The 14174-nt window shown below is 32.9% G+C and overlaps 1 protein-coding gene across 7 annotated transcripts in view; it reads left to right on the top strand.

Annotated features, from left to right (window-relative positions):
* Positions 1-14174, top strand: part of ADAMTS6 (ADAM metallopeptidase with thrombospondin type 1 motif 6) — a 262327-nt gene that overhangs the window by 184257 nt on the left and 63896 nt on the right. For all 7 annotated transcript variants that reach the window (XR_012495117.2, XM_019743866.3, XM_074328899.2 and 4 more), the window contains 4 exons: positions 4777-4879; positions 10816-10949; positions 12474-12597; positions 13136-13216. Coding sequence is in view for 6 of the 7 variants with exons in the window: in XM_019743866.3 (XP_019599425.1) it covers positions 4777-4879; positions 10816-10949; positions 12474-12597; positions 13136-13216 (442 nt within the window). In the remaining variant the exon portion in view is untranslated. The remainder of the gene's footprint in view (positions 1-4776; positions 4880-10815; positions 10950-12473; positions 12598-13135; positions 13217-14174) is intronic.

The raw sequence follows: 14174 nt of genomic DNA, 5'->3' as shown, positions 1-14174 counted from the left end.
TATTCTTTGAGACAAAACCAGGATTAGAATCCTAGTAATAGAAATGCCACTGGAAAGTTTGTCCGAGAAGCTGAGGTTTCTTTCTATAGCAACATTTATGCCCAATGAATTATTGTGTTTTAGATTTATCTACCAATAAAAAGTATTAAGTTTAACCAAAAGGAGATGTTTTTAAACTATCAGTAAAATTGGAAGCATGAGATAGTCTATAGAATCTGCTAACAACACAGATCCCTGAAAAAAAAAAAGGTGATAAAAATAATAATATTAATTTTTTATTTCTTTGAAAATACTCAGATCAAAAGATGCTGAGACCTGCAGCTTTGCTTTCTGGATTTATTTGGGACCCTGCTGGTCACTTTTTAAAAGGAGAGGATGCTTGATTAGCGTTAACACTAGGAAGCTCATAACCTGTCAAGCTTTACAAAAAAAAAATGTGTAATGCCCACTGTTTTCTGTTAGGATTTCTGCATAGTGTCAGCATTTATAATCCCTAAGTAATTTAAAAAGCATTACTCCTTAAACTCTTTACTATTTTTAAACAAAAACAAAAATACATTTTATGTAATTTTGTTTTAATAAATTACTCTTTTCTTTGATCACTCTCATTCTTTGGAACCGGCATATACAGCTCCTGCTGGGCTTCTTTCTAATCAACACAAATTCAGAGCATTCACTGAACAAAACATTGAAATCAGGAGAACAGAAAGACTAGAACACTAGCTTGGGATATTCTAGAAACAGAAAGGAGTGGGGTCAAGTTCCCAGGTCTACAATTCTATTAGGTCTTTCCATCTTCCATGCTGCTCAGTGGACATCCTAACACACTCCTGCCTAAGGGCCTTTGCATTTATGGTTTCCTGGGACACTCCTTTCGCAGCTACGTACATCAGTCACTCCCACAGTTTCTTTTTAACTCGGCTGAAGTGCCACCTTACCCAGGAGGATTTCTCTGACCATAATATTTAAAACAACTTCCCTCCATCTCACTATCAATCTCCCTAATCTGCTTTATTTCTTTCTTTCTTATCTCCAACTACAGTGAGCTCTATGAAAGCAGGGACCTAGTCTACTTTGTTTATTGCCTTATCCCCAGAGCCTAGATCATATGTGACACAGAGTAAGCATTTTATATATATTTGCTGAACAAAAAGAAAAACGCTTTAGACCAGTTCTTGGTGCCTTGTTTTAAGAAGACTAATGATAAATTAGAATGTGCCCATAGGAAAGCCATCAAAGTCTAGGTGCCTTTTAGTTAAGGGTTGGATTTGCTCAGTGTGGATTCAGAAGGAGCAAGACCACTGGGTTATAGGAAGACAGATTTTGGCTAAAAGTAAGGAAGAAGCTGATAATAAGTGCAGCTGTTTGAAAAGTATGTGATCTGTCTGTAGATATTTATACAGATTATATGACTACTTTGGGATAATGGTAGAGGAAATTTAAGCATCTTGTGCAAATTCGATTATATTACTTCTAACAATTCTTCAAAGTGTATGATTTGGTATTGATTGACTCAAAAAATTAATTGAGTTTGGTTCTTCTGCAAAGTGCTGCCAGTATCTATTATGTTAACACCCTAAATCAGGGATTGGCAAATTCCACCTCCTGGGTCAGATTTGGCCTGCCACCTCTCTTTGTAAATAGAACCTTATTGGAACAGTCAGGGGACTGTTCATTTACATATTGCCTATAGATTCTTTCACATTGTAATGGCACAGTTGAGTAGTCCCAAGACACTGTATAGAACACAAAACCTAAAATATTTGCTATGCAGCCCTTTATAAAAGTTTGTCAACCTCTGCTCTTAACCAATAAGCTGCAAAAAATAACTTACGGAAATGTACCTGTATTCAGCCTACTAATTTCTTCTCCTCCATCTCCTCCTTCTTCTCCTCCCTCCTCCTCCACCTCCTCTTCCTGTACCTCCTCTTCCTCCTCTTCTTCCTCCTCCTCCTCTTCCTCCTCCTCCTTCACTATTATTATTATTGTTGTCGTTGTATCAGTAAAGATCTAACCATAATATGCTAGATGGGAAGGGATTGGGGGCTGAGTGAGAAAGGTGAAGAGATTAAGAAGTACAAATTGTTAGTTACAAAATAGTCACGGGGGTGTGAAGTACAATATAATGAATATAGTCAATAATTTTATAAAAATTATGTATAGTGCCAGGTGGGTACTAGACTTATCCAGGGGATCACTTCATAAATTATATAAATGCCGAACCACTACACTGTATGCCTAAAACTGATATAAAATAATATTGAATGTAAACTATGATTTAAAAAATATATAGTCAGGGGATGTAAAGTACAGCTTAGGGAATATGGTCAGTGGTATTGCAATAGCTATGTACGGTGTCAGATGGGTAGTAGACTTGTTGAGATTATCACTTTGTGAGGTTTGTAAATGTCTAATTAGTATGTTGCTTTGTACACCTGAAACTAATTTTAAAACAAGAGAAAAAATCCAACCATAATAATGTAAACCACTCTGAATATTTAAATAGAGGTAATTTAATGCAAAAAAAATAGATTACATGGGTGATGGAAGAGGTTGACCAGCCCATAGAGCAGCATCCGCAGGAAGATGCCACCCCTCCTACGGGGAAGACCCAGGAAGGAGGTGATTGTATCAGAGTCCAGAGGCTGGAAGCAGAGGATGAGGTGGGAGTGGGGGCTTCTGTTGCCTGAAGCTGGCACCACAAAAAGATTCTGCTTCTGAGATGCTGCCTAAGGTGGAGGGGGCTTCTCCCACTAGTGCCTTCCATTGCCTGAACCCAAACAAAAGTCAATTGACACCAAAGCCTGGAAAAATGGAGTTTTCAGGGTTCGTTCCCCTAAAATATAGGGCAGAGAAGGTGAAGTCGGAGGATGAGGCTGAGGTTGCCTAGACCCAAGACCAGCACAGCTGTTAATGGTTATTCTGAGCAACCACATGTCAGAGCTAAACAGTTTACATGAATCCTCACCTTGCTATTTCACCTGTATACAGCACCTATAGACAACCTGTTACATGCCATCCTAGACTTAATTGCCTGAAACAGTGCTGTAAATTTTCTGTTTATATCTTGTTTCTCCAACTAGATTGAAAGCCATGCTTGGATGAACTTTTAGGTGGTTGGTGCTTTCCAAATACTTAAGTTTTATGTGAAAACTTGTAACTAGAGTTAAAATTATTTGTATTTTTAAAAATTGATATTTGCCTAAAAGCTAGTCTTGCTGGATGGCAAAGGCACTGACAACCTTAGCCCTTGTGTGGGATTCCCTGAAAATGGCTAGAAAAGGAAAGCCTTAGCACACCATGAAACAAAAGACTCTGGAATCTGGAAGCCTGTATTTCCACATGATACAGTATGTAGCCTATGGCTAATAGTTATTTTGCATTAAAAAAAAAGGCAAGAAGGGTAATTTGACAAGCAGAATCATTAGATTTGGCCTTGCAGTGTCACATTTTAATGTGCAGAAAAACATTTAAAATGCAGGCTCTTAACAGAATGTACACCTGCTGCCACTAGTTTCAGAATCCGAGGCTTTGAACTTGATATGGTAGACATTTGAACCACAGTGTATAGGAAGTAATGATGACCATGCAAATATTTGTACATTGTGGTCTATTATTTTTGCTCGTGCTTCAAGGGACTGTTTACTGATCTCAGAAAACTACGAGTATAAAGTAAATGTAGAGATCTAAGGGAAGATTGTAAAACAACCTCAAAATTATCTCTGAGAGTGTAACATACTCCTCATTTATTCACAATTAAAACTTTTATCTGATGATTTCTTCTGTTCTTCCATATTTAAGGGGGATTTTTCTCGGTCACTGTTTCAAAAGTAGTAGCTTTGTGTTTTAGGTGCTACAGCTGCAGAACTCCAAAAGATAAGTCAAATTAGGTCATATTGCTCAAACACTCAGAGATGTTATACTTTTATTTCTTTATGAACTTAAATATTGAATTTAGGATGGCCCTGTGGTATTTGGAAGCTAGACCTAGCTACATTGGCAAGATTTCCATCCCAAAAAAATTCAGGTAGAAGAAGCATTCCAAATTTTTGAAAACAAATAATTCTCTCTTCACCCTCTCAACATCCTTCTCTCTCCTCCATCCAACACATGTATATGTTTTAAACCAAATTAGTATATTATTTTCTGTGGTGTCAAAGATTAAATGTAAATCTTAATAAGTCCAAATTCCTTGAATTTGAAGGTGTTTAAACTTGAGGCCTAGCATTTTGCCCAGTTCATTCCATGTCTAAAATATGGTTTTTGTCAGGGCTAGACAGTAAACAGCTATAGTAGTAGTGATCCAAACCACAATTAATAGTGCTGAATGTCATGTTACAAACCTGCCTCTTGATTCCTTAAAATAAAGAGTTGGGAGTAGCTGTGGCAACTGGACCTCAAATACTGCTCCGAAAAAAGATTTTATGTTTTAGTTTCTTCACCTAGTTTTTATGTGCATTTATAAGGAGATACCTGATGGATTGATTGCAAAGTGGGCTATGACATACATCTGAGTATAAACTTATATGGAAACTGTCTAACACTTAACTTTGTTTAAATGACTTCAGTTATTTCTTCTGTGGCTAAGATTACAATTCAGACACTTCAGTCTGAATACTGGTTGTAAAACAGTAAAGCAAATGCCAGAATTATGGCCAGAGAGCAAGGCAGTGAGCTAATGTGGTGGAGTTCAGGCAATTTTAATTTTAGGGACATTGTCCCTTGGTTTTGGAATTTTTCAACAATCGTACCATTTATGATTTTATTTTATTTTAGCCATGTCCTTTGGGGGCCCGAGATTTTCGAGAGAAACAGTGTGCAGACTTTGACAATATGCCTTTCCGTGGAAAGTATTATAACTGGAAACCCTATACTGGAGGTAATGTATAACCTGGCAGAGCATTCATCATGCTTGAGAGCTTTGCAAACATAAAAGAATATATAAACACATACAAACACACACACATACATTCCTACATGTACTAGTAAAAATTAGTGCTTGCTAATGAAAGCAGGAAAGTGCTTATGATTCTATAAAGGTCTCATGTTTTAGTTTCCCTGTAATAAAGTTTATATGTTAGTACAAAACAAAAATCATTTTTAAAAACATTTCTATTTAACCATGTACAAAGGTCCTAAAAAGGATATAAAACTAAATGATATTTTTGAGTTTTTGAAACTCGGGGTATACGGACGTTACATTATAATCACTGAATATTTGGAATTATCACCCTAAAAACAAATTATAACAATATAAATCAACTCAAAACAGGCCAAAGGAATCTGTCCTTTCTTGGGGAAAGGCCAAAGATCTTTTATAGATTTTTATTATCCTTGTTTATTGTTGGAAAACATTTTTGCTCTTTAATTTGGGCACATACCGAACACTAATTGTTCAGCAAGCACAAGAAGTTTTCTTCTACTTTCAAAATAGAAACTGAATTTAAAATTTTCTCTTGGGAAAATTGAATGTATGTTTAAATTTTTGTATTGTTTATTTTGTGAACATCTTTGAAAATTTTTCAACCTAGAACAATATTAAAAGAATTTTACAGTAACAACTGTTTACCGACCACCACAAGTCTACCATTAACATTTAGTATATTTTTTTGTATTATATGTCTAGTCATCTCTCTATCCATTCATTAATCTACCCTGTTTTTTTGGATGCACTTAAAATAAATTGTAGTCATTAATATACTTTCTCTAAGTATTTCAGCATGTGTAACATTAATCACAGTTTCAATATTTATTTACCTTTTTTCTTTTGAGGTAACATTATGTACAATGAAATGCATAAATCTTAACTATGTGTTCTCTGAGTTTTGTCAAATGCATACACCTGTAAAACCCTACTGAGATATAGAACATTACCATAACCTCCAAAATTCTCATATACCTCATAGTCTTCCCCAATGAAGAGCTGCCTCTACCTAGTTCTTCCAAGATGCAGTTACGGTTGTGATTTTTTTTCTTTCCATAGATTAGTTTTCCCTATTCCAGAACTTCATATAAATGAAATCACGTCTTATTTACTCTTGTGCAAGTCTTCTTTAAGCCTAATGTTTTTTTAGAGCAATCCACATTATTGCATTTCATAGGAGCTCATTCCTTTTTATTGCTAAGCAGTATTCTATTGTAATAACCAGTTTGTTTTTCCATTCTGCTATTGATGGACACCTGAGTGTTTGTAGTTTGCAGCTGTTATGAATAAGCTGCTATGATATTTGCATACAAATCTTTTGTGGGCATATGTTTTCATTTCTCTTGGATAAATATTTAGGGGTGGAATTGCTAAGTAATAGGGTAGGTATGAGTTTTAAAAGAAGCTGCCAGGTATTTTTCCAAAGTGATTGTACCATGTCACACTCCCACCAACAATATATGAGAGCTTTGTTTGTTCCACATCCTTATCAACATTTGATATTTTCAGTCTTCTTCTGGTGGGTTTATGTAGTTTTAATTTGCATTTCTGATTATTAATTATGTTGAGCATGTTTTCATGTACTTCTTGACTGTTTATATATCTTCTTTTGTAAAGTGTTTCAATCCTTCACCGATTTTTAATTCATTATTTATCTTTTTATTCTCTAGTGGTAGTCATTTATCAGTTAACTTTGACAAATATTTTCTCACAGTCTGTCACTTTCCTATTACTTTTTAAATTATATTTTAGATGAGTATAGATTTTAATTTTTATGAATTCTAGTTTTTAAATTTTTATTTTGTTTTATGTTTACTATGTTCTGTGTCCTGTCTTGGAAATCTTTGCTTACCTCAACTGAAGAAGATATTTTCTTATGTTTTCTTCTGAAAGCCATGTTTTTGATCTTTACATTTAGATCTACAATCTAAACATAATTTCAGGGGTATGGTGTGTATTTGTAGTGTATTTATGGACTAGATTTTGTTTAATCAATCTATTTGTCAACCCTATGCTAGTAGCACACAGACTTAATTACTGTAACTGTGTAGTCTTGGACACAGGTAGTTCCTCCAACTGATGTGTTTTTCAAGAGTACTTTGGATATTCTAAGTGCTTTGCAATTCCATATAAATGGTAGAATTTGTTGTTAATTTCTACAGAGAAACATGCTGGGCTTATGGTTGATGTTGAATCTATAGATCAATAGAGGGAGAACTGATACATTCAAATATTGAATTTTCCATTTTATTAACATGGTATTTATTTTCTTTAATTTCTTTAATTCCTCTCAGCTATGTTTTGTAGTTTTAGGTATAAGGTCTTACCTATCTTTTGTTAAATCTATTCCTGAGTAATTTATATGTTTTGATACTAATCAGGTTTTGTTTTGTTTTGTTTTGTTTTTTGGTTTTTTGTAGATTGCTTAGGATTTTCTGGTAAATAGTTATGTTATTTGGAAATAGAGACTATTTCAATCTTTATGTCTTTTATTTCATTGTATTGCCTTAATGCACTGGCTTGGCCATTTGGTATAATTTGTTCATGTGCTGATTATATGTGATTTTCTTTTTTATTCTGTTAGTATGGTGAATTACTTGATAAATTTTATAATGCCAAACCAACCTTTTATTCCCAGGATAAACCCCCTGTGATTATGATGATTTGTTATCTTATTATATGTTATTGTGGTGGATTTAATTGCTAATATTTTATTTAAAATGCTTGCATCTATGTTCACGAGGAATACTAGTTTCTAAATTTTATTTATTTTTGTCAAATCTTTGATGAGTTTTGATATCAGAGTTACTCTGGCTTCCAGAAATAGAATCCTTATTTATTTTGATTCTAGGATTGGTATTATTTCTTCCTTAGAATAATACATTTCATAGTAAAACCATATAGGCTTGGTATTTTCTTCATAAAAAAATTTTCATTACAAATTCAACTCCTTTAATAAACAAAGAGATATTCAGATTTTTTAATTCTTAAATCAGTTTTTGAATTTGTATCTTCAAGAAGTTTGTTACCTCCATGTTGTCCAATTCACTGACAGAAAATTGATCATAACAGCCTGTTATCTCGTTTAATATCTGTAGGATCTGTAGTGATGTATGCTCTTTCATTTCTGATATTTATAATATGTGTTTTATTTTTCTTGATCAGTCTTACTGGTTTATCAATTTTACTAATCTTTTCAAAAACTCAACTCTTGGCTTAGTCCTTTCTCTATTACTGTCTTTTCTCTCTTCAATTAATTTTTGCTCTTATGTTTATCGTTTTCTTTTTTATTATGGTTTTTTTTACTCTTTTGCATCTCCAAAATTTGATGTGTTTTTATTTCCCTCAGTTCAAAATATTTTCTTATTTGCATTGTGATTTCTTCTTTGACCCTTGGTTTATTTAGAACTATGTTATTTTACTTACAAATATTTGATATATTCTAGTGGGTTTTTTTTGTTACTGGTTTATAATTTAATTCCGTTATGCTCAGAGAATACTCAGTATGATTTAAATTTTTTTAAATTCATTGAGTTTTTTTGATACAGCTTATTATTCATATTGGTGAGTGTTCTATGTATATTTGAAAAGGATGTGTTTTCTTCAGTTGTTGTATATAGTGTTCTATAGAGATATCCATGAGGTCAAGTTGTCTTGATAGAGTTTTTCAGATCTTATGTGCTTTCTGAATGTTTCTGCTCTAGTTCTATCAATTACTGAGAGAAGTATGTTAAAATCTTCAACTACTATATGGTTTTGCTTTCTTTTTTAAAGGTTTTGTCTCGTGTATTTTGAATCACTTTTATTAGATGCTTATACATTTGGGATTGTTTTGTCTTATGGTAGAAGTAAGTGTCTGAAATAATTCATAGATTTAATAATTAGCATCTAGGTAGTTGTGTGCTGAGTGAATTAACCCTAAATTCATAAGCTTTACCTGAAGGTAATTGATAATGTGTACTTCCATTTAGCCAATCTTAAATCCCTTCTTGAAATAACAGCAGTACATCTTCTGAAAACTCACTGTAGCAGAAGAATCTGAAAACATTTTCAGCAGTAAAAACACAGAGGAAATTTATTCCTATTATCACATACTGTAGTGGGCTGAGGAATACAACCGTAACATTTTATGTCTTGCCTATCAAATACTACCTTACATAATTAAAATTGAGTAAACAAAAGACTCATGTTCTCTTTTTAAAGCCTGATGCATAAAAAGCTACATTAAATTTCAAAGAATTGCAATTAAAATTGGGAAAAGAAGTATATTGGATAGTAATGAAAAAAATCCCAGTAATGTTCATGAAAATTTAGAGTACTTTTATTCATGAGAATCTTTCAAAAATATAAATATTTTGATTGTCAGTTCAGTAAGAAATTATTCTATTTATTACTTGTTATTCCTGTGCTCAGTACAGCAAAATGTATGATTAACCTAAGCCTAATAATACCATTATAAGTTATATAGAAGTTCTATAGCCTGTAGACAAAGAAAATGGAAGAAAACATGAACTTAGGCCAAAGGCTGTAAACTGGCAGTTCATGAAGGTTTTACTTACCGTACATGTTTTAGCCTCCACAGTATTTTTGAAAACTTTGAATGAGTTGCCAAGAAGAGCTTATATTTTAAAAATCTAGGTTTTCATTTTCTCTTATGAAAACAGGATGTCTGACAATATTGGGCAATCTTCTTGTAAAACAACAGTCAACTGTAACAATGATCTCCTTTGGTAGAATGTTCTCTCTCCCACTTATCAATGTCTTCACTACCCAGTTGGCTTCTCTCTTTTACTTCACATGCCTTCACCCTTCAGCAGCCTGGTTTCTACCTCACTGAGACCTAGGCATATCATTTCATTTTTCTGCTCTATTTTCTTTATTAGAAGTTGTCTTTATTTCAAAGAGAAATTTTATCACCATAATTAAAATAAGACCAAGTATTTTAAACTTCATGAGGTGAAGATCCAACAGAAAGTATTCTTAAGTCATATTTTTAATCAATAGTTACATGTTTGTAAATAGCTTTTTCCTGCAGTTTCAAATAAAATAAATTCATATTTATTGCTACTTTTCTAATATACTATGGTCATGATATATACTGTTTGTTTTTTTAAATTGTTATTATTTATGCCTATTTTTCACATCAACCTTAAAAACTACAAATTTCAATGACAAAATGAAAACGCTCAAGTTATTATATGCGTTTATTCACAAAATAAAATTAATGTTTTAATAATTCAATTTTAATGCTATATGTAATATTTATCTTTGATTTATTAATCTCACAAGAATTATTCAAATTTAATGCTATATAACTAATTTTATCTTTGATTTGCTGATCTGATAAGAATTTATATCCATGCTAAAGCCATGTTCATGAAATATGGTATATTTAAAGTAGGTACAAATTTAGTTTTATTTTACAGCTACCATATCCCTGCTTGAAGTAGCAGACTTTTTGTATCAGCTTCAGTAACAAGTTACATATGTTGCAGGAATTCCTATTTGTCATATGAGGTTATTGTCTCAAGCCTCCTTAAACTTTATTTCCTTAGTTGACTTTTTAAAATAGTTTTAACTCCATTTTTTTCAATCAACATTCAGTACCTTCACTGTGCTCCCTTTTGACCTAAAATATATTGTAAATATGTATTGGAAATACCTAAAAATTTTAAACTTTAATACTGCTTAGTGTGTCCTTCATCAAGTTGCACAAGCAATGAAAATAAACATGAGCTTTTAGCAAAAGAGGAAAGAAATCTACACGTCTAGCTATATAGTCAAGGAATGATGTCTATATGAATTACAAATTTGCTGTGAATAACATTGAATCACTGTTCCGTAGGAGAATCACTGCATCTATTTATTTCTTTTCTACAATGTTTGTCCAGGTGGGGTAAAACCTTGTGCATTAAACTGCTTGGCTGAAGGTTACAATTTCTACACTGAACGTGCCCCTGCGGTGATTGATGGGACTCAGTGCAATGCAGATTCACTGGATATCTGTATCAACGGAGAATGCAAGGTTGCTCAGATTATGAATTTCACTTCTTGTTGTTGGGGGGGGTTTGAGAGTTTTCTTATTTTCTTCAGATAGTAGCTCCTAATTAATACCATGCTCAGTTTTAGTAAAGAAAGCTACAATTTCCAATAAAGATGACAATATACATATAGTTAAATGTAGAATGACCCATTGATATTCAAGCACCATGCAAATATGATTTATTCTGGTGTTTTAGCTATGTTTATAATGGTGGCTTGAGCTATGAAAATATTTTGGACTTTAATTTCCATTACTCAGATTCTGTTCTGTTTATAAACAAGATGATAGAGAAAGAGAGGGAATGAAAATTCAGCTCTTATTCATGTAGCTACCATATGTTCTCATTGGAAGATTGTTTGAAAAATTTCGTAGCATAATTTTTTTCTCAGTGTGAAACAACTATGTTCCTCATACTTTGTCTCCTTTTAAAGAATTTACAATGGTTTTCATTATAGACTTACTCTTTATCTTATTAAAGAATTTACTCTGGAGAAGTAGCCAGACTAGTTTGGAGTTGTAGGAGCAAATTCATGCTGTTTTCCTACACCTGTGTAGGAATCTTATCATAAGCTATAAAAACCACTGTTCTCAATTTTTTTCTTGTTTTACTTTAAAAAGAAGCACATATCCCTAAAACTGAGAAGGAAGAGATAAAAACACTGTATATTTTACTTAGTCTATTATTTCTTACCAAATTTTCTATCCTTCTGACTACTGGCTTCCAAATGTATCTGATAATCGTGTGTGTGTCTGTTGGGGGTGGGTGTGTACTTGAGGGAAAGGTTTTGTGACAGTATTAAATTTTTTTTTTAGATAACTAAGACCTAGGTACAGGTTTTACTCAGAGATTACATGCCTGGTGTTTATGGCTAAATGTCAAATACACAAATTTAAGTACCAAAATATATAAAAATCCACATTTCTATGATTAAATGCAAATTTGAAAGGTAGAATTTCAGCTTCTAAAATTTTATGCTTTTATCTCCTTTTTGTTTATGGCAATTGTATTCAGTTAAAATGGATACAGGTATTCGTTTTTAAAGGTTTAGCCAGATATGAATTCCACGCCTAATCCTTGACACTAACAATTGGATATCTAAATGAGCCAGTGCTTTTAGAAAGGGCAAATCGTAACACTCAGTCAAGAGTCTTGCTGTTATAACCCTGCATAGTTCCAAATACCATTTTTCTTATTTCTTGCATTTTTTAATTTAAAGTAAGAGCCCACTGTTAACTGATTGGAGCATGAATTCTATAAATGAAGAAGAAATCTAGGTTAGAAATATAGACATACATTCCTGGGGAATCAGAAATTTTTTCTTGAAACTTATATGTTGAGAAATGTGAGCTAGAACTTACTGGAGAGTGAAGGTAAAAGTGGAAAGAGGAAAATATTTCCTGTTTTGATTTCCTTTACTGGAAAAACAAGTAAATAAATAAGTTATATTTATTTCGTTAGTAAGAATTCCTCTTTTTGACACACTGAATATTCTTCTCTGTTTTCAGCATGTAGGTTGTGATAATATTTTGGGATCCGATGCTAGGGAAGATAGATGTCGAGTCTGTGGAGGGGATGGAAGCACATGTGATGCCATTGAAGGGTTCTTCAATGATTCGTTGCCCAGAGGAGGTGAGTGTGTAGAAAGAACTCTTCCTCACACCTCTGGTGTATTTGGAATAGCCAAAACATTTGATTCCCCTCCCCCCTTATTTAAATTTCTTTATTTAGGTAGACATTGTTTTTTCCCAAAATTGCTTTCAGTTCTTTAAGTATTAAATGTGGCTACATGTAAGATATTTTAAGTAAATGTTATTCCCTTTCTAGTACTTGACTTCGTTTGGCCATGTTTCTTTGAGATGGGAATTCCCACTGTGCATTGATGTGAGGATCCTGATTCAGAAAAAGAAAAAGAAAAAACGTGATCTAATAACATACATGTTGAGGCTTTAAAGCTATCTTGAGATAATTTTAGAGAAAAAGAAAAAATATTCTAGAGGTATTCTTGAACCCAAAGGGGAATGTGCCCATATTTCATAATTTATAAAGTGAAAAGTCAAAGAAAGCTTCGAAAACTAAGGACACTGTTGTTATTGAATGGTTATTAAGCACTCGTTTTCTGACTGAGGCTGCAGAACCTACTTATTCCGGGCTGTCTTCTGTGTTCCAGGCTACATGGAAGTCGTGCACATACCAAGAGGCTCTGTTCATATTGAAGTCCGGGAAGTTGCCATGTCAAAGAACTATATTGGTAAGTAGCGCATTATTTGTTTTAGCAGTCAAATCCCCCCAGCCTTACCCTAGGCAAACATTCATCTCTTGTCTGATTGCATATTTAATTTTATTTATCTGGAATTTCACATAAATGGGATAATACAGTATATACTGTTACATCTGGCTTTTCTTTCACTAGACATGTTTTTGAGATTCATCTGTATTGCTGAGTATATCCGAAGATCACTCCTTTTTATTGCCAAATAAGGTCCCAATATGTGAATATATCATACTTTGTCAGTTCACTTGTTGATGGATATTCAGATCATTTTCAATCTTTGACCATTATGAAGAAAGCTTCTTTGAACATTTAGAGATAAGCTTTGTGTGGACATTATATTTTCATTTCTCCTGGATAAAAAGCCTAGAAGAGAAATGGCTAGGTTATATGATAATTACATGTTTAACTTTACAAGAAATTACTAAACTGTTTTCCAAAGTGGTTGTAGAACTAACGTAGAAGAGTCCCAGTTATTCTACATGTTTGTCAAAATTGTCAGTCTTTTTAATTTTACCTATGCTGATATCTTTTTTTCTGTGGGAAGTGTCTAAACAAATATTTTGCCTAGTTAAAAAAGTGTTATGAAGTTATGAGTCATTTATGTATTTTATACCAGTCTTTGTTCAAATATATATTTTAGGAATAGTTTCTCACAACCAATAGCTTGTTTATTTCCTGTTCTGAATGGTGTCTTTTAATTTTAATGAAATCTAACTTACTAAATTTTTTATGGTTTGTACTTTTATGTCCAACCTTTGAAATTTTGCCTACCCCAAAGTTGCAAATATTATCTTCAATGTTTCCCCCAAGAAATTATAGTTTTAGCTTTTACATTTAGATATATGCTCCATTTTGAGTTTATATATAAAGTATATAAGGGTTGAGGTTCAATTTTTTTTCATATGGATATTCAATTACTATAACACCATTTGTT

The sequence above is a fragment of the Rhinolophus sinicus genome, chromosome 3, assembly GCF_057876585.1.
Source record: "Rhinolophus sinicus isolate RSI-liver-muscle chromosome 3, RSI-T2T, whole genome shotgun sequence".
NCBI classification, from domain to species: domain Eukaryota; kingdom Metazoa; phylum Chordata; class Mammalia; order Chiroptera; family Rhinolophidae; genus Rhinolophus; species Rhinolophus sinicus.
This window is presented reverse-complemented; position numbering and strand designations above follow the sequence as displayed.